This window comes from Mizuhopecten yessoensis, unplaced genomic scaffold (assembly GCF_002113885.1).
Source record: "Mizuhopecten yessoensis strain PY_sf001 unplaced genomic scaffold, ASM211388v2 scaffold9021, whole genome shotgun sequence".
NCBI classification, from domain to species: domain Eukaryota; kingdom Metazoa; phylum Mollusca; class Bivalvia; order Pectinida; family Pectinidae; genus Mizuhopecten; species Mizuhopecten yessoensis.
This window is the reverse complement of record NW_018407839.1, coordinates 223412-246093: the sequence shown is the minus strand read 5'-3', so window position 1 is coordinate 246093 and position 22682 is coordinate 223412. Positions and strand designations below refer to the sequence as shown.

Here is a 22682-nt window from a genome sequence, read left to right as displayed (position 1 = left end):
AAATATTTAGACTAAAGACTTTCATTCACAAGGTCTCACATAAAGACCCTTTATTATTGTCAAGACATATTCCAGGGGTCTACAGCAGATACATTCACAGCTTAACCCTTAACTTACAACGATGTCCTGGCAACAAATTCAAATTTGACATAAAAGCTTGTTCTGAAGTTCCTTATATATTTCTGTATAATGCCAGCTTTATGATATAAATAGTTGTTATAGTAAATCAGTGATATATACTTACTTTAATTTAGATACATCTAAATTTGTTATATTTGATGAAAATGTGAAGACAGTTTTTGAAAAATCATCAATTCTTGCAATTAAAGTATCTGAAAATACAACAAAACAATACTTTCTCATATATGCACATCTGTTATAAAACAAGCATTACTTTCACATCATTGTTTTATATCTAATAAATCCACATCACTGTTTTATACTTTAACAAGGCAAACAATCCATATTCCCCCACCAGTATTTTTTTTTTTTTATCAAGCTTGTACACCTATCTCAAAATATAGTTAAAAGTGAATTAGTACTTGTACTCTGCACTCCGCCAGAAAAAATATACTTGCATACCAACTCTGGTTACTCCATGTTAAATAGTATAGAAGATTATGCCCTAAACAAACTTTTTCAAATGTTAAATTCAAAGGTCAAATCATAGGTCACAGTAAACGACTTTTTGTATTTGACACTCTGCTATCCCAAAATGTACACCAAATTTGGTAACTCCAGTTATAATAGTTTAGAAGATATACCCAAGAGTAAAGAAGATATACCCCGGAGTGTACAAGACATACCCCAGAGTGTAAAGATATACCCCGGAGTGTAGAAGATAAACCCCGGAGTATAGAAGATATACCCCGGAGTGTAGAAGATATACCCCAGAGTGTAGAAGAAATACCCCAGAGTGTAGAAGATATACCCCAAAGTATACAAGATATATCCCAGAGTGTAGAAGAAATACCCCAGAGTGTAGAAGATATACCCCGGAGTGTAGAAGATATACGCCAGAGTGTACAAGATATACCCCAGAGTGTAGAGGAAATACCCCAGAGTGTAGAAGATATACCCCGGAGTGTAGAAGATATACGCCAGAGTATACAAGATATACCCCAGAGTGTAGAAGAAATACCCCAGAGTGTAGAAGATATACCCCATATAGTATACAAGATATACCCCGAAGTATAGAAGATATACCCCGGAGTGTAGAAGATATACCCCAGAGTATAGAAGATATACCCCAGAGTATAGAAGATATACCTCGGAGTGTAGAAGATATACCCCAGAGTGTAGAAGATATACCCCGGAGTGTAGAAGATATACCCCGGATTGTAGAAGATATACCCCGGATTGTAGAAGATATACCCCGAAGTATAGAAGATATACCTCGGAGTGTAGAAGATATACCCCAGAGTGTAGAAGATATACCCCAGAGTATAGAAGATATACCCCAGAGTGTAGAAGATATACCCCAGAGTATAGAAGATATACCTTGGAGTGTAGAAGATATACCCCAGAGTGTAGAAGATATACCCCGGATTGTAGAAGATATACCCCAGAGTATACAAGATATACCTCGGAGTGTAGAAGATATACCTCGGAGTATAGAAGATATACCTCGGAGTGTAGAAGATATACCCCAGAGTGTAGAAGATATACCCCGGATTGTAGAAGATATACCCCAGAGTATACAAGATATACCCCGGAGTATACAAGATATACCCCGGAGTATAGAAGATATACCCCGTAGTGTATAAGCTTAAGATATACCCCGGAGAACCCGGAGAAACTCTTTGGATGGACGGATGGAGTGAAAATCCTATGATCTCCCCCTCCCCAGAAAACCGGTAAGGGATTAAGAAAAATTCCACATCATATCTTTATAAATAACAATTCTGATCATTGTTTAATACTTTAATAATGATTCCACATCACTGTTTATACCTACCAAGATTGACATTAGCGACTACAAACACAGATTTCAGTGTCTGTAAATATGTTTTTCCATTTTCAAAAATGGAGATGTAATTTTGTGTATCGAGTGGAATAATGGCGCTGTCTGCCAGCCTCAGTATGACGTCCGACACCACCTTGGACACTGTTTCATGTAACTCCATCTTTGGATCGATGAAAACTTGTAGGTAGTTGATCGTATCCTCTAACGTGCTATAGGCTGGGAAGGTTGGTAAGTTTTTATAAAGCTGTAACAGAGTGTGATAGATCTTATACAGATGTAAATACAATGTTTATATAGCTGTTACAGAGTGTGGTAGATCTTATACAGATGTTAATACAATGTTTATAAAGCTGTAACAGAGTGTGGTAGATCTTATACAGATGTTAATACAATGTTTATATAGCTGTAACAGAGTGTGGTAGATCTTATACAGATGTTAATACAATGTTTATATAGCTGTAACAGAGTGTGGTAGATCTTATACAGATGTTAATACAATGTTTATATAGCTGTAACAGAGTGTGGTAGATCTTATACAGATGTTAATACAATGTTTATATAGCTGTAACAGAGTGTGGTAGATCTTATACAGATGTTAATACAATGTTTATATAGCTGTAACAGAGTGTGGTAGATCTTATACAGATGTTAATACAATGTTTATATAGCTGTAACAGAGTGTGGTAGATCTTATACAGATGTTAATACAATGTTTATATAGCTGTAACAGAGTGTGGTAGATCTTATACAGATGTTAATACAATGTTTATATAGCTGTAACAGAGTGTGGTAGATCTTATACAGATGTTAATACAATGTTTATATAGCTGTAACAGAGTGTGGTAGATCTTATACAGATGTTAATACAATGTTTATATAGCTGTAACAGAGTGTGGTAGATCTTATACAGATGTTAATACAATGTTTATATAGCTGTAACAGAGTGTGGTAGATCTTATACAGATGTTAATACAATGTTTATATAGCTGTAACAGAGTGTGGTAGATCTTATACAGATGTTAATACAATGTTTATATAGCTGTAACAGAGTGTGGTAGATCTTATACAGATGTTAATACAATGTTTATATAGCTGTAACAGAGTGTGGTAGATCTTATACAGATGTTAATACAATGTTTATATAGCTGTAACAGAGTGTGGTAGATCTTATACAGATGTTAATACAATGTTTATATAGCTGTAACAGAGTGTGGTAGATCTTATACAGATGTTAATACAATGTTTATATAGCTGTAACAGAGTGTGGTAGATCTTATACAGATGTTAATACAATGTTTATATAGCTGTAACAGAGTGTGGTAGATCTTATACAGATGTTAATACAATGTTTATATAGCTGTAACAGAGTGTGGTAGATCTTATACAGATGTTAATACAATGTTTATATAGCTGTAACAGAGTGTGGTAGATCTTATACAGATGTTAATACAATGTTTATATAGCTGTAACAGAGTGTGGTAGATCTTATACAGATGTTAATACAATGTTTATATAGCTGTAACAGAGTGTGGTAGATCTTATACAGATGTTAATACAATGTTTATATAGCTGTAACAGAATGTGGTAGATCTTATACAGATGTTAATACAATGTTTATAATGCTGTAACAAAGTGTGGTAGATCTTATACAGATGTTAATACAATGTTTATATAGCTGTTACAGAGTGTGGGAGATCTTATTCAGATGTTAATACAATGTTAAAATAATCCAAAGAAATCTTCCTAACAAACCTAAAAAAAATTCATGTTATTTCACAAACGTGCAAAATAATGAGATGTGGACATGAAAATATGAAACAAGAATTAACTTGAGAAAAAATGTTTGTACAATACACGTGTATCATATTTTCCTCTGACAATTGAGAAGTGATATAAGCGAAATCCACTATATTGATCTTTTTAAGGATCCTCTTACCACTACCAAAAATTGTAACATATCCCTAGTGTTCTGCCTACAGAGGGACAGGGATCCTTAAGACCGCGTTAGGATGTCTGACACATGCTGGGCTTCCAATCTGTGCCTTCCAGCTTAAAATGGTGGCAAAGACTACAAATCTGCTGAGTTACCTTTACATGTATAAAGTAGACTTATTTCTGATATGTCCGAGTCACAGCTGTGAATAATTGATTAAGCTATATTTACATTTACATAACAGGTGTTGAATTAAGCTACATTTACCTTTACATAACAGGTGTTGAATTTAGCAATATTTACCTTAACATAACAGGTATTGAATTAAGCAATATTTACCTTTACATAACAGGTATTGAATTAATCTATATTTACTTTTACATAACAGGTTTTGAATTAAGCAATATTTACCTTTACATAACAGGTGTTGAATTAAGCAATATTTACCTTTACATAAAAGGTGTTGAATTAAGCAATATTTACCTTTACATAACAGGTATTGAATTAAGCTATATTTACCTTTACATAACAGGTGTTGAATTAAACGATATTTACCTTAACTTAACAGGTGTTGAATTAAGCTATATTTACCTTTACATAACAGGTGTTGAATTAAGCTATATTTACCTTTATATTACAGGTGTTGAATTAAGCTATATTTGCCTTTATATTAAAGCTGTTAAATAAAGCTATATTTACATTTACATTAAAGGTGTTGAAAGTGATATTTACCCTTACATTAAGGGTGTTGAATTAAGCTATATTTACCTTTACATTAAAGGTGTTAATTCAGCTATATTTACCTTTACATAACAGGTGTTGAAATAAGCTATATTTACTTTTACATAACAGGTATTGAATTAAGCAATATTTACCTTTACATAACAGGTATTGAATTAAGCTATATTTACTTTTACATAACAGGTGTTGAATTAAGCTATATTTGCCTTTATATTAAAGCTGTTAAATTAAGCTATATTTACATTTACATTAAAGGTGTTGAAAGCGATATTTACCCTTACATTAAGGGTGTTGAATTAAGCTATATTTACCTTTACATTAAAGGTGTTAATTCAGCTATATTTGCCTTTACATTAAAGCTGTTGAATTAAGCAATATTTACCTACACATTGCAGGTGTTGAATTAAGCTATATTTATCTTTACTTTAAAGGTGTTGAATTAAGCTATATATGCCTTTATATTAAAGCTGATGAATTAAGGTATATTTACCTTTACATTAAAGGTGTTGAATTCAGCTATATTAACATTTAAATTAAATGTGTTGAAATAAGCGATATTTACCTTTACATTAAAGGTGTTAAATTCAGCTATATTTACATTTACATTAAAGGTGTTGAATTAAGCGATATTTACATTTACATTAAAGGTGTTGAATTAAGCGATATTTACCTTTACATTAAAGGTGTAAGCTGGTGAAAATGAAGGTACACCAAGATAGTAGTAAAATGGAGAATGGTCGCTGTCACCTTCCAACGGATAGATCCTACAAAATAATTACCATATACATGTAACAAGCAGTTAACAAATATATAGCTTGCCATGTTTCATACACAGTTGAAGCTAACAAAATCTAGCTGAGAGAAATTCTGAATGGTGTATATTGTGTTAAGTAGATCCAATCGAAATGAATTAAACCCAAGTGCGACGATCAATGAGCGACACGCACAGTAATGCATGATTTCACAAACGTTTGTTCTCAATCCATCAGCAACTTTTAGAGATGTCATCTGAAGACTTTGCAGTAATTATGATAAACTAGCCTGCCATAGACCCTTCAAGACAGCCTGCCTCCCCTACCTGGGCTGTGAACTGTTGGTGAGGTCGGGGAACTTCTTGGTCCACATCTGTAGCACAGACATGTCGTGGTAGTCCGGGTCGACACACGGAACCTGACCGGCCGCTGTCTTGATGACGCTATATAACAGTGGACTTGCCTCAGCATAGAAGGAGTAGTTACCTGTATCAAGGTTAAAATATATAATTTACAGAGGGATTCGTCAGGGAGCTCCAATTTGTCCTTCATCTGATTCACAGAACAAGAGGCTCAGAGGGCCTGTATCGCTCACCTGAATATGTTTGAAATAGTTGGTATGAAGTAAAGATATAGCACTCCATGGTAGGTGCTGTAAGTACATATGAAATTTCAGAAAGATCCACCATTTTTACAAATTTGAGTCCCCTTGGCCCAAGGATGCTCCAGACTAAATTAGGATAAAATCCCTTAATCCCTACGGTAGAAGAAGGATTTTAAAGGTTTTACCTCTATTTCCCCTATGGGACCCCGCCCCTCAAGCCCCAGGGGGGGCCACACACACTGTTTATACACCTTCGGACCAGGTGAACTAAAAATGATCCCGCTGCATGTAGGCACATATAGTTGTAAGATTAGATTATAAATTATTTATTATAGGGATTATAGTGATTAAGAAACACAAACAAGATATTGTTTAAATTTTGGTTCAGCAAGTTTCTAAATAAGACATCCTAATCTCAGTACACTACCACATCACCGGCCCAATTCTCGTATATTCCTGTTTTGTATATGCAACAATGCAAATACAGTTTTTCTTGGCAAAGTTTTGACATATTGTAATATTTCTTAATAGTAAGTGTAGGTTTCTGAAGCACACTCTGACTCAGTGATCATTAGATAACATTGAGGTTTATACCAGAACTGTTAAAGGTTTAATCACCCCATGATGTTTCTTAACTTAATAAAAGGACATAATAATAAATCTCACCTCTAATGACTGCGTCCAGGTTTATATAGGCCACGGCTCCAGTCAACAGCTGTTTTTCATACTCCTGTCAAAATCAAAACAATATTTTTGTCACATATTTGCAATCCAGGTGATTTTATTTGGTGTACAATTTTACTGAAAACTGCAGTATTATGATATTTTTATTGTACTAATTTTCCATTAAAACTTGACATATCTATACCTTCAGACCATACAAGTAAATGAATGGTTGTAACTCGACAAAGATACAGACCTTTGTAGAATTACTCTACCTGAGTGTACATACCTGTACCCATTCAAATGATCCAATATGGCCGTATTTCGTTGCATCCCATAGCGCGAACAGAATGGATCTTCGTGGCCGCCAACCTATAAAACAATGCGACAATTTACCAATGACATACCGCAACATCAAACTTAAAGTCCCATTTCATTCTTCAAACTTTATGTAGAGTGTAGAGTGGATTTTTTTTCCTTTGACAATATCTGTTTGTTCTTTACAATTTTACAGCCTAACAACAGCTTAAAGACCCTGTACGGATCCCAGATGGTTTGGTGAGGTGAAGTGTTATATCCTTAGACCGAAGCATGCGACCCAACCCAGTCAGAATACTGGTGTACATTGCACAGGGCAACGTAGTATGCTTATTTCATAGTGCAAGGATATATTTCATTAATATATTACATAGTGGATCAATACATACATTTAGAAAATTATCTGTGGGTATTTTGGAAAATGAAAAGTCAGTGGCAAAAATGGGAACACTAGGAATTTTCAAACATCAAAATTGTGAAACAGAATGCATTATTGACATGTTTTATGACTTTAAAAGTCTAATCCAAAATATCAAGTAATTTTATAAACTTCTACAACTAGGAAACTTGAATTCCCAATTTTGCAGTAGCTGTAATTTAAAGATGTCAAGGGTCAGATAAATGACAACGATGCAATTTTTCAGAACTTCTTTTAAAGGATAAAAAAAAAAGTAATTGTACAAGACCTCATTACAAATTTAATCCTTGTGATTGTCTGTAAAAACCCTAAAACATTTATTTCTATCTACCATCCCTGATAAGCACCTTTCTCCACTTTGGACGTAAATGCGCGTGCGAGTTCCCAGATGACAGCGTAGCCTGACCCTGCGTCAACAGCTCCCTTCGTCCAGGAATCTATGTGTGCTCCCACAATGATATATTTATCTGAAACAAACGTTCGTAAGATCTGGTAATATACAGCTTCACATCTACTTCAATATGTCGCCATACTGTATCGAAACTCCCTGTAAACAACCAAACCTGTATACAGAGACCACCTTCAGGAAGTTCATAAAGATGTCTCTTAACTCATTTATCCCTGAAGACACATTTGAACTCTTCCAGTTCAAAGGTTGGAAGCGTTCATTTTGAAATTTGAGGGGTGAATGATGAGTCAATACAGGTTCAGCTATATGATAATCACAGTAATGCAGAGTTGTAATAGTGCTCATTGAACACAGATACTTTAATATCTACATTTGCTCTGCATCATTCCATTGTAATGCATATTGCGAAGGCAAATGTTGTTATCAAACTATAACAACATTTGCTGTTGTAATGTCATCAATCTCTAATGTAACGTCATTAATCTCTATTGTAACGTCATCAATCTCTATTGTGACGTCATCAATCTCTATTGTAACGTCATCAATCTCTATTGTAACGTCATCAATCTTTAACGTAACGTCATCAATCTCTATTGTGATGTCAACAATCTCTATTGTGACGTCATCAATCTCTATTGTGACGTCATCAATCTCATTGTTATCAACACTTGATTTGCTGTTTAAAAACTGCTCGAAATAACTAAATTAAGCCTAACTACTCTATCAAAATGTAACTACAAACCTACCAGGCTTTATTAAGTTTGTCATCATGTAGCAATGTGTGTTATAGGACCATAACAACATTTGCTAAAACATCCATTGCTTAAATAGCGATGGTCTTTAGATCAGGTCTTGCTGTATTTATTTTTATGGTTTTCATTGAACAGTACAGTAGTAACATATACACTTGAATAAATAAAAAATATTGTACTCACTTAAGTACAAATTAACAGGCCACAAAACATGTACCAATTGATACTAAATGTGTTCATGTTAAAATAGCAAAAGCATGTAGCAACCATTATTTTATAGTATTAGTTGGATATATATTTATATCTTTTGATAAATTTCTGAGCCTGGAAAGAAAAAATGGCAACAACAATGCTAAAGTCTGTACAACTCTGGCCTTTTTAGGTTATATGGTAAAGTTTCTGTGATGGGCCCAGCAGATGTTTTAATCTGTACACTCAGTGAATATTATCACCTTCCGCCAGTAACTGTCCTCAATCGTCTAGACCCGAGACGGAACTGCTACTAGAGGGAATATATGGAAGTAAGTGGCCCTATTTATTATACACCCTAAAAATCAATCTGGATGACCACATGATCAACAACCCTTCAGTAGAAAGTCTCCCCAGTCCCCTCGGCCTTGTAACATCTTATTCCTAGATGTTTTGAAGGGCAAATGTCTGTAGCATTAATCTGTCACTGTCAACAACCTTGCTTACAAGTCTGTGCCAGACAAACAGATGGGAAGAGAAAGACTGGACCAGAAGAACAGAGACAGACCGACAGGGGACATATAACACAGGGAGGACAGACAGATGAACAGACGGGGAGAGACAGACTGATTAAGGACAGATAATACAGAGATGACCGACAGATGAACAGACGGGGAGAGACAGACTGATTAAGGACAGATAATACAGAGAGGACCGACAGATGAACAGACGGGGAGAGACAGACTGACAGAGGACAGATAACACAGATAATACAGGGAGGACAGACAGATGAACAGATGGGGTGAGACAGACCGACAGATAACAGATAACAGATAACACTGGGAAAACAGACAGATGAACAGACGGGGAGAGACAGACTGACAGATGACAGATAACACAAGGAAGACAGACAGATGAACAGACGGGGTGAGACAGACCGACAGATGACAGATAACACAGGGAGGACAGACAGATGAACAGACGGGGTGAGACAGACCGACAGATGACAGATAACACAGGGAGGACAGACAGATGAACAGACGGGGAGAGACAGACCGACAGATGACAGATAACACAGGGAGGACAGACAGATGAACAGACGGGGAGAGACAGACCGACAGATGACAGATAACACAGGGAGGACAGACAGATGAACAGACGGGGAGAGACAGACCGACAGATGACAGATAACACAGGGAGGACAGACAGATGAACAGACGGGGAGAGACAGACCGACAGATGACAGATAACACAGGGAGGACAGACAGATGAACAGACGGGGAGAGACAGACCGACAGATGACAGATAACACAGGGAGGACAGACAGATGAACAGACGGGGTGAGACAGACCAACAGATGACAGATAACACAGGGAGGACAGACAGATGAACAGACGGGGAGAGACATACCGATTGAGGACAGATAATACAGGGAGGACAGACAGATGAACAGATGGGGAGAGACAGACCGAGAGAGGACAGATAACACAGGGAGAACAGACAGATGAACAGACGGGGTGAGACAGACCGACAGATAACAGATAACAGATAACACTGGGAGAACAGACAGATGAACAAACGGGGTGAGACAGACCGACAGATAACACAGGGAGGACAGACAGATGAACAGACGATGAGAGACAGACCGAGAGAGGACAGATAACACAGGACAGACAGATGAACAGACGGGGTGAGATGGACCGACAGATAACATATAACACAGGGAGGACAGACAGATGAACAGACGGGGAGAGACAGACCGACAGAGGACAGATAACACAGGGAGGACCGACGGATGAACAGACGGGGAGAGACAGACTGACAGATGACAGATAACACAGGGAGGAGAGACAGATGAACAGACGGGGAGAGACAGGCCGAGAGAGGACAGATAACACAGGGAGGACAGACAGATGAACAGATGGGGAGAAATATACCGACAGAGGACAGATAACACAGGGAGGACCGACGGATGAACAGACGGGGAGAGACAGACTGACAGATGACAGATAACACAGGGAGGAGAGACAGATGAACAGACGGGGAGAGACAGACCGAGAGAGGACAGATAACACAGGGAGGACAGACAGATGAACAGATGGGGAGAAATATACCGATTGAGGACAGATAATACAGGGAGGACAGACAGATGAACAGATAAGGAGAGACATACCGATTGAGGACAGATAATACAGGGAGGACAGACCGACAGGGGACAGATAACACAGGGAGGACAGACAGATGAACAGATGGGGAGAGACAGACCGACAGATAACACAGGGAGGACAGAGAGAGACAGACCGAGAGAGGACAGATAACACAGGGAGGCCAGACAGATGAACAGACGGGAAGAGACATACCGATTGAGGACAGATAATACAGGGAGGACAGACAGATGAACAGACGGGGTGAGACAGACCGACAGGGGACAGATAACACAGGGAGGACAGACAGATGAACAGATGGGGAGAGACAGACCGACAGAGGACAGATAATACAGGGAGGACAGACAGATGAACAGACGGGGAGAGACAGACGGACAGAGGACAGATAACACAGGGAGGACAGACAGATGAACAGATGGGGAGAGACAGACCGACAGGGGACAGATAACACAGGTAGTACAGACAGATGAACAGACGGGGAGAGACAGACCGTCAGAGGACAGATAACACAGGGAGGACAGAGAGATGAACAGATGGGGAGAGACAGACTGACAGGGGACAGATAACACAGGGAGTACAGACAGATGAACAGACGGGGAGAGACAGACCGACAGAGATAATACAGGGAGGACAGACAGATGAACGGACGGGGTGCGACAGACCGACAGGGGACAGATAACTCAGGGAGGACAGAGAGATTAACAGATGGGGAGAGACAGACCGACAGGGTACAGATAACTCAGGGAGGACAGAGAGATGGACAGATGGGGAGAGACAGACCGACAGAGATAATACAGGGAGGACAGACCGATGAACAGACGGGGAGAGACAGACAGACAGAGGACAGATAACACAGGGAGGACAGAGAGATGAACAGATGGGGAGAGACAGACCGACAGGGTACAGATAACTCAGGGAGGAGAGACAGATGAACAGATGGGGATAGACAGACCGATTGAGGACAGATAACACAGGGAGGAGAGACAGATGAACAGACGGGGAGAGACAGAACGACAGAGGACAGATAACACAGGGAGTACAGACAGATGAACAGACGGGGAGAGACAGACCGACAGGGTACAGATAACTCAGGGAGGAGAGACAGATGAACAGATGGGGAGAGACAGACCGATTGAGGACAGATAACACAGGGAGGACAGAGAGACGAACAGATGTGGAGAGACAGACTGACAGATGACAGATAACACAGGAAGGACAGACAGAGATTATGGACATATACACCACATGCTACTGGCCAGACATGATAATACTTGGCTTCTTGGTAATTTAACTGTTTAAAGGATTTGAAATATTTTGACCCATGATCTTGAAAGTGGGTCAAAGTCATTCATTTGAGCACACTTAACTCATTCACCCCTGAAGACACATTTGGACTCTTTTAATTCAATGGCTAGAATAGTTCATAATGAAATTTCAGGGGTGAATGAATTAATAGTCTGTCATCCCACCAGGCTACAGGCATAATGCCATCACTCTAAGCTTCTTGGTTATTCAAAAGAAGCTGTTTAAAATTTTGAATATTTTTGACCCTGCAACCTACAAAGGGTCAAGGTCATTCATTTGAACACACTAAATAGCCCGTCATCCCACCATTCTTCTGGCATAATACCATCACCCTAAACTTCTTGGTTATTCAGAAGAAGCTGTTGAAAAGTTTGAATATATTTGACCCCTGCAACCTTGAAAGGGTCAAGGTCATTCATCCAGTATGCTACTGGATAATATAAATATCAGCATCCTAGTACAGATATTGAAGGTTATATCAATGAATTTCAGCCCTATCACCAAAACTTATACAGGCATTGATACCGGGGTGAGTATTTAAGCTCTACTACTCTTTGAATATATAAGCAAGATAAAAAAGTCACCAAGTGTGATAGCTATTTACACCAGTTTGTGAAGGTCGTTTGTTTTAACAAACTGAATAGTTCTCCACTCCAGCAAGTTACAAATCAAGTATTGATACATCTTAAAGATCTAGAGAAGACATTGCTTAAAGACAAATATAAGGGCTGACGGGACACACAACAGATATCTCTTTATCAGGTGAGCTCATAAGCACTCCACATTGAGGCTTGACAGAACTTGAGGCTTGACAGAACTTGAGGCTTGACAGAACTTGAGGCTTGATAGAACTTGAGGCTTGACAGAACTTGAGGCTTGATAGAACTTGAGGCTTGATAGAACTTGAGGTTTCAGCAAGAGGAACACAATCCTACTGAAGACCATCCTCGATATCGAGAGGTTATACTCACTTCCACTCTCTGCACCCCTGGAAGATGTCATAGCAAAATTGAAGGCATCCGGCTAGCTATTTGATTGGTCTTAGGTAAGAAAACCTGACCAATCGCTAGGCTGATACCTGTCCTTTGAAGATTACAGAGGAGCGACACCCGACTTCAAAGCCAACAGGTTTTACCGTTACAGTTACGTGACCGCGAGATACTTTTGATGTACATCAAAGGATCAAACTAGTCTTCTCGTCTCATCAACAAGGTGGCATACACCGAGCCTTCAATTTTGCTATGACATATTCCAGGGGTGCAGATCGAAGAGCAAAAGTGAGTGCAAACCCTGGATATCGAGGATGACTTATATATAATTAAGGCATGTCAAGTGAAACACAGCGGTCCTGAACACATGATATAAAGTGAACATCACTTATTTATTGTCATGTGAGGTAAACCTACCATCATCACAAAATGACAGAACTGGACAAAAACAACTGAACACTTTACACTTTTAACACAGCGTTCCTCACCTTTTTCGTATTTTCCCTCTATCACTGCTATCAGGTTGGAAATGTTACGTTTGTCGTCCTTGTTGTTGACCGTTAGCTCCACAGTCCTGAAATATACACAGTGCTATATATTATATAATACAAGTCCTAAAATATACACAGTGCTGTATTATATATAATACAAGTCCTGAAATACACACATTGCTATATTATATAATACAGGTCCTGAAATATACACAGTGCTATATTATATAATACAAGTTCTGAAATATACACAGTGCTATATTATATAATACAAGTCCTAAAATATACACAGTGCTATATTATATATAATACAAGTCCTGAAATATACACAGTGCTATATTATATAATACAAGTCCTGAAATATACAGTGCTATATATATATATCCAAGGACTGAAATATACACAGTGCTATATATTATATAATACAAGTCCTGAAATATACACAGTGCTATATTATGTATTCAAAGTACAAACTTGGGTTGGTGAACTAGAACATGAACTCATTCACCCCTGAAGACACATTTGAACTCTCCCAATTTAACGGTTGGAATCGTTTATTACGAAAATTCAAGGGTGAATGAGTTAAACTAACTTTTTACAAAAAGAATGGTGATGTATATGTTTAATACTTAATAATAATAATAATAATATACAACATTTATATAGCGCCCTATATAATTTGTAAAATTACTCTAAAGTGCTTTACAACATATGGATAATAGTAATGGTTATAATTGTGAAAACAAAAAAAAACAAAGGTTTACAATCACTTTTATACATTTAAGCAAGCAATGTGCACATGATTGAACAAATAAAAGGGTGGTATTTACATGACGTCTTTGCAAAGATTCTAAAATGCAGACGTGAAGAGGTGAGTTTTGATGTCCCTCTTGAACTTGGCCAGGGTATTGGACTTTCTAATTGCAGATGGCAAGCTTTTCCACAACGTAGCCGAAACCCTTCCAAAACATCTGTTTCCGTAGGTCACAGTACGAGATTTTGGGACACACAACAAAGATTCTGACTCCGACCGCAGTGATCGTGACGGCTGATACAGAGTAACAAGAACCTGTAGGTACTGAGGAGCTGTTCCATTCAGTGCCTTGTATGTGTACACCAGAATTTTGTACTGCGACCTGTATCGTACAGGTAACCAGTGCAACGAATAGAGGACAATACTTACCTGTCATTAAGATATTCTGGTCCCAGTCTGTAAGTAATGTTTAGTCCACCAAACCATTTGTTGGGAGCTATTTGACCTCGCATGTCCCTGTTAAAAACAAATGATTTAGAACCAAATTGAAAATATCTTTTAATTCATTCTTTAACTTCTGAAATCTCAATTAGCTATTAGTATTTTCAAAAGAGATTTTATGTTTCCATATCATATATTAATAAGGGTGAATTCTTTTGACAGTAAATACACTTCTGAGCTATATATACATGTAAAGACTACCTCATCAGTTCCGCGGCATCGTTGTAGCTGATTGGCTGGGATGGGATTTTAGGGTAACAGTCACTAGAGGGCGGAGTCCTGTACACGCCGTCTACAAACACAAATATAACATGATTACAACAGATTACTGTGGACAATACATGGTCCCCCAACTCCAGCCAAACTTTGTATCAAAACTAAACATAGACCTCAAATACATGGGTTACAGGTCAGGTGGTGTAGTGGGTGGATAAGCCACTCACCTTAACAGTCAGGTGGTGTAGTGGGTGGCTAAGCCACTTCCCTTTACAGGTCAGGTGGTGTAGTGAGTGGTTAAGCCACTCCCCTTACAGGTCAGGTGGTGTAGTGGGTGGATAAGCCACTCCCCTTACAGGTCAGGTGGTGAAGTGGGTGGTTAAGCCGCTCCCCTTACAGGTCAAGTGGTGTAGTGGGTGGATAAGCCACTCCCTTTACAGGTCAGGTGGTGTAGTGGGTGGATAAGCCACTCCCTTTACAGGTCAGGTGGTGTAGTGGGCGGATAACACACTCCCCCTACATGTCAAGTGGTGTAGTGGGTGGATTAGCCACTCCCCTTACAGGTCAGGTGGTGAAGTGGGTGGTTAAGCCACTCCCCTTACAGGTCAAGTGGTGTAGTGGGTGGATAAGCCACTCCCCTTACAGGTCAGGTAGAGTAGTGGGTGGATAAGCCACTCCCCTTACAGGTCAGGTGGTGTATTGGGTGGATAAGCCACTCCCCTTACAGGTCAGGTAGGGTAGCGGGTGGATAAGCCACTCCCCTTACAGGTCACGTGGTGTAGTGGGTGGTTAAGCCACTCCCCTTACAGGTCAAGTGGTGTAGTGGGTGGATAAGCCACTCCCCTTACAGGTCAGGTGGTGTAGTGGGTGGATAAACCACTCCCTTTACAGGTCAAGTGCTGTAGTGGGTGGATAAGCCGCTCCCCTTACAGGTCAGGTGGTGTAGTGGGCGGATAACACACTCCCCTTTCACCAAGACTTAGTGTGTGTTAACCACCGGGTTTGGTTTGGTTTGGTTTGGTTCATTTTGCTCAACGTCCTGTTAACATCTAAGGTCATTAAAGGACGTGCCTCCATGTGTGTTGTGTAAGTGCTGGTGCCAATTTTATAGTGCTATCTCACTGAAACACCGTGCCGAATAGGACGTTAAACAAAAAATAAACCAAACCATGCCAAGGGCACCCATCACAGCATCCCACCTGGTCACATTATACTGACAACAGGTGAACCAGTTGTTGCCATTCCCCTAAATGCTGAACATTAAGCAGGGAATAACAACTACCGTTTTAGCCAACAAGAGAGATAAAAATAACTTGAAATAACTTGTTCCATAATTGTTATAGAATATTTAAAGTTTATGTATTGAAACTCACATACAAACTTTGGAGATTGTGAGTGAAACATACATGAGATATAGCCTAGAAAAACAAGCATACTGAGTATTGCTGAAGCAAAACATGTCCCCTACCGGCCCCCGCAATCTATTAAGATGCAACAGTGACCTCAACCTAGATCCGAGGACCTTGAAACCTGAACTTGTCCAATATATTATTTTTTTTTACAATAATGTGAAGTTTGACTAAAATCCATGAAAGAATGAGGCACTAGAGTGCTGACAAAGATTTTCTAAAATAGTAATAGTGACCTTGTCTTGCCCCGATTACCTTGAAATTGTCCAAGATATTTAAATTCTTTACAATAATGTGAAGTTTGATTAAAAACTAGGAAAGAATGAAGGCGCAAGAGTGCTGACAAACTTCTTCGGACAGACAGCGAGGAAAACTTTAGGTATTCTTGTTTTCTTCTCCCTCCCTGCCACCCCCACCCAGTTTCACCGGTAAGGGAATAAAAATACTAAGAAATCTTATTTGTTGATTGTAAAGGTATCTTTACAAGTGTGTGAAGTTTGATAAACAGGCAAGGAAGAATGTTAAATAAAATTTTCTATTTATAGTAACTGTGACCTTGACCATTTGACCTTAAAACTCGAACCTGTCCAACTCAAACTTGTCGAAGATATTTTAATTCTTTATGAGTGTGTGCAGTTTGATTAAAATCCATGAAAGAATGAAGACACTAGAGTGCTGACAAAGATTTTCTATTTATAGTAACAGTGACCTTGACCTTGATCCGATGACCTTGAAACTCGAACTTGTCAAAGATATTTTAATTCTTTATGAGTGTGTGAAGTTTGATTAAAATCCAAGAAAGAATGAAGACGCTAGAGTGCTGACAAAGATTTTCTATTTATAGTAATAGTGACCTTGACCTTGATCCGATGACCTTGAAACTCGAACTTGTCGAAGATATTTTAATTCTTTATGACTGTGTGAAGTTTGATTAAAAACCAAGAAAGAATGAAGACGCTAGAGTGCTGACAAAGTTTTTCTATTTATAGTAATATTGACCTTGACCTTGATCCGATGACCTTGAAACTCGAACTTGTTGAAGATATTTTAATTCTTTACATGTGTGTAAAGTTTGATTAAAATCCATGAAAGAATGAAGGCTCTAGAGTGCTGACAAACCTCTTCGGACAGACGGACAGACGGACAGACGTACGGACAGACGGAGGGGAAAACTATAGTCCCCCCGGTTTCCCGGTAGGGGACTAATAACATTATAGAGCTTATGATACAGACGTGTAGTCATTTCACTAGGACCAGGAGCTGAGACGTAAAAAGGCATGTACACTTGATATTGTCAGAGAACATATACAAATGCTATTCTACACCACACAGAACATCAAATATTTATCTTACAGACTTGATCATGGTAGATTACTTCTCTCTCCCATACAACACAGTGATGACTATGCTACTCATTATTATACAGGAATTCCTCTACTTCCCCAATCACATACAGGCAAAATTTCTTCATGTCAAATTTTCAGATCAATTTTACCTAAAAAGAGCAAAAAAGTCAATATCAGGTGAACATTGACATGAAACAAGAGGCCCAATGGGCCTGCATCGCCCCCCTGGTATAAATCTCACAATTATAACCTTAAAAGTGGAATAAGATAAAGCTACAGGCAAAATATCAGTGTCTTGACTTCAAGTCATTCAGAAAAACCTGTTAAACAATTAAAACACATTTGACCCCTGTTACCTTGAAAGTCAAACATAGACATTTAGTTGAACAAACTTCATAGCCCTTCCTCCCAGAATGCAACTTGCCAAATATCACCACCTTATACCTTTTGTTTATTGAGAAGATGACTTTTTAAGATTTATGCACTATGGGCCAGAGGTGACCATGAAAGTGTGTCGAGGTCATTCACATCAACAAGCAATCACCCTGGACCTTTTGTTTATACAGAAGAAGTTATTTAAAGATTTTTAAGACAATTGACCCTTTTGACCTTGATATGAGTGAAGGTCATTTCTTTGAACAAACTTGGTAGCCCTTCATGCCAACATCCTTCTGACTGATTAGCATCACCCTGTACCTTTCGGTTTTACAGAAGAAGCTGTTTAAAGGTTTTAAACTTATTTGACCATTGTGACCTTGAATATAAGTCAAGGTCATTTATTTGAACAAACTTGGTAGTCCTTCATATCAGCATATTACTGACCAAATATCATCACCCTAGGCCTCTTGGTTATTCAGAAGAAGTTGTTTAAAGATTTTAACATATTTGACCCCTGTGACGTTGAAAATGGATGAAGGTCATTTATTTGAACAAACTTGGTAGCCCTTCATCCCAGCATGCTTCTGGCCAAATATCATCACCTTAGGCCTTTTGGTTACTGGGAAGAAGTTGTTTAAAGTAAAAAGTTGACGCCGGACGGACGCCGAACGGGCCAGGTGAGCTAAAAATCCTTGATGTTAATTTCAGGTCAAAGTCAGTCATTTTTTTGCTTTCATGGTGATTTTCTCACGTAAATTCAGGTCAATTTCAGGTCAAATTCACCTGAAGTAATTTTGCCTGGGTAAACCCCAAAGAGGCAATAGTTATATCAAAATCAACTCTTTTCAACTTTCTAACATGTTGGACCTGTTAGAAGTTGAGAAATAAACTAGAAAACAAGAGTAAGATGTTGTGTGCCCTTCTGCCCTCGATGTTGATAGACTGTATGATGACAATGAGTCTGTTCATAAAATAGCAACGGTTGACCTATAAATGGCAAAAGTGACCTTAAACATTGACCTTGACATATGAACTTATCGGAGGTTTCTCATACTTGACCTTTGTATAAACTTTTTGATGAAGATCAACAGATTGCGAGGGGACTGGATGGACACGGGGAACACATTATGCTCCCCACCCTCCTTCCCCCATTTTTGTGGATGGACATAGGGAACACATTATGCTCCCTTCCCTCCTTCCCCTATTTTTATGGATGGACACAGGGAACACATTACACTCCCCTCCCATCATTTTCATGGATGGACACAGGGAACACATTACGCTCCCTTCCATCCTCCCCCCCAATTTTATGGATGGACACAGATCCCAGCATGCTTCTGGCCAAATATCATCACCTTAGGCCTTTTGGTTACTGGGGAACACATTAGGCTCCCCTCCTTCCTCCCCCCATTTTTATGGATGGACACGGGGAACACATTACGCTCCCCTCCCTCCTTCCCCCATTTTTATAGATGGACACCGGGAATACATAATGCTCCCCTCCCTCCTTCCCCCATTTTTATGGATGGACACGGGGAACACATTATTCTCCCTTCCCTCCTCCCCCCATTTTTATGGAGGGACACAGGGAACAGTCATTACGCTCCCTTCCCTCCTTCCCCCATTTTTATGGATGGACACAGGGAACCCATTACCCTCCCTTTCCTCCTCCCCCCCATTTTATGGATGGACACAGGGAACACAATATGCTCCCTTAATTCCCTCCTTCCCCCGTTTTTATGGGTGGACACAGGGAACACATTACGCTCCCTTCCCTCCTCCCCCCATTTTTATGGATGACAACAGGGAACACATTAGGCTCCCCTCCTTCCTCCCCCCATCTTTATGGATGGACACGGGGAACACATTAAGCTCCCGTCCTTCCTCAACCCATTTTTATTGATGGACACGGGGAACACATTACCCTCCCCTCCCTCCTCCCCCCATTTTTATGGAGGGCCACGGGGAACACATTATGCTCCCTTCTCTCCTCCGCCCATTTTTATGGATGGACACGGGCAACACATTACGCTCCCCCCCCTCCTTCCCCCATTTTTATGGATGGGCACGGGGAACACATTATGCTCCCATCTCTCCTCCCCCCATTTTTATGGAGGGCCACGGGGAACACATTATGCTCCCCTCCCCCCTCCCCCCCTTTTTATGGATGGGCACGGGGAACACATTACACTCCCTTCCCCCCTCCCCCCATTTTTATGGATGGACCCGGGGAACACATTATGCTCCCTTCTCTCCTCCTCCCATTTTTATGGATGGGCACGGGGAACACATTATGCTCCCATCTCTCCTCCCCCCATTTTTATGGATGGACCCGGGGAACACATTATGCTCCCTTCTCTCCTGCTCCCATTTTTATGGATGGCAACAGGGAACACATTAGGCGCCCCTCCTTCCTCCCCCCATGTTTATGGATGGACACGGGGAACACATTACCCTCCCCTCCCTCCTCCCCCCATTTTTATGGATGGACCCGGGGAACACATTATGCTCCCTTCTCTCCTGCTCCCATTTTTATGGATGGACACGGGCAACACATTACGCTCCCCCCCCTCCTTCCCCCATTTTTATGGATGGGCACGGGGAACACATTAAGCTCCCGTCCTTCCTCAACCCATTTTTATTGATGGACACGGGGAACACATTACCCTCCCCTCCCTCCTCCCCCCATTTTTATGGCTGGACACAGGGGACACAATATGCTCCCCTAATTCCCTCCTTCCCCCGTTTTTATGGGTGGACACAGGGAACACATTACGCTTCCTTCCCCCCTCCCCCCATTTTTATGGATGGCAACAGGGAACACATTAGGCTCCCCTCCTTCCTCCCCCCATCTTTATGGATGGACACGGGGAACACAATATGCTCCCTTCCCTCCTCCCCCCCTTTTTATGGATGGGCACGGGGAACACATTATGCTCCCATCTCTCCTCCCCCCATTTTTATGGAGGGCCACGGGGAACACATTATGCTCCCATCTCTCCTCCCCCCATTTTTATGGATGGACCCGGGGAACACATTATGCTCCCTTCCCCCCTCCCCCCATTTTTATGGATGGACCCGGGGAACACATTATGCTCCCTTCTCTCCTCCCCCCATTTTTATGGAGGGACACGGGGAACACATTATGCTCCCTTCTCTCCTCCTCCCATTTTTATGGATGGACACGGGGAACACATTATGCTCCCTTCCCTCCTCCCCCCATTTTTATTGATGGACACAGGGAACACATTACACTCCCTTCCCTCCTCCCCCCATTTTTATGGATGGACACGGGGAACACATTATTCTCCCTTCTCTCCTCCCCCCATTTTTATGGAGGGACACGGGGAACACATTATGCTCCCTTCCCTCCTCCCCCCATTTGTATGGATGGACACGGGGAACAGTGTCATTACGCTCCCGGTGAAAACTTGACAGATAAATGATTACTGACCTACCAGGGCCATTATACTAACAGGCACATTCTGCCAGTCCAGCTAAAAGTAATACAATTTTATATAGACCTGTGATTATGATTTGCCCTGATGAATAAGTCATGACCATCAGTAAATTTTACTTTTTAGTTTGTTAGAAAAAAAAATGTGTGGATTTTCTGCACAAAAATTTTCAAATGCTGTCAACAATATTTCTTTGCATTATTTTATGCTTAAATTAAATTTAATAAAATACATTTCAGAACATGAAATAAACATTAATTGCAGATAAATATATTATTTAACCTATTGAATTTGAACTGACGATGAGACACAATGAGATGGTTCAGAACTCAAGAACTTCTGATGGAGAGTAGTTCCGGGAGATTGAGTACCATAATTAAGGTAAGTTAATAATGAACATACAGCTCTGTGTTACTGTATACAGTGGTTTCCCCTCTATCTGTTACCATAAGTTAACACTATAACACCACCATCCATGGTAAAAGTTTGTTCAAGGCTGTGTAATCGCTTCTAACGTTGTAAAATATTCATGACATGATGTCATAAAACCTAAAGTCAACTTCTATGGACAAAACACATAGCCGTCAAATTACATCAAAATAGGAAACAAACGATGCATACAACTTATAGGGTACTTCAAAAGCCGACAAACTACATCAGAATATTAACAGGAAGAAAACACCGCCAAGGTTCTGCTTCTTTCCCTCATTAACATTTTTCAACAAAACCTTACTTTGAATGAAACATACATTTATTGATTATTTGTGCTTATAATTTCATGAAAAATTGTTTTTATTTCCAATATTTCCATGTGTTACAGCTATACTAGTAAACAAATAGCTTTCAAAAGAATATAGCGAAAACCCCACTTACAGAATAACCTTAATCGTCGAACAGAAGCTTGGCCCTGAGCGTGATCTTGATA

General features: G+C 39.7%; 1 protein-coding gene across 1 annotated transcript in view; it reads right to left on the bottom strand.

Annotated features, from left to right (window-relative positions):
- LOC110457058 (N-acetylated-alpha-linked acidic dipeptidase 2-like) overlaps nucleotides 1–22682 on the bottom strand; it is a 100403-nt gene that overhangs the window by 1798 nt on the left and 75923 nt on the right. Inside the window, exons 8-17 of the mRNA XM_021508156.1 lie at nucleotides 15152–15242; nucleotides 14879–14965; nucleotides 13693–13778; nucleotides 7743–7862; nucleotides 6949–7031; nucleotides 6663–6726; nucleotides 5719–5878; nucleotides 5311–5404; nucleotides 1958–2210; nucleotides 245–332 (exon numbers count right to left, since the gene is read on the bottom strand). Of these exons, the coding sequence (XP_021363831.1) occupies nucleotides 245–332; nucleotides 1958–2210; nucleotides 5311–5404; nucleotides 5719–5878; nucleotides 6663–6726; nucleotides 6949–7031; nucleotides 7743–7862; nucleotides 13693–13778; nucleotides 14879–14965; nucleotides 15152–15242 (1126 nt within the window). The remainder of the gene's footprint in view (nucleotides 1–244; nucleotides 333–1957; nucleotides 2211–5310; nucleotides 5405–5718; nucleotides 5879–6662; nucleotides 6727–6948; nucleotides 7032–7742; nucleotides 7863–13692; nucleotides 13779–14878; nucleotides 14966–15151; nucleotides 15243–22682) is intronic.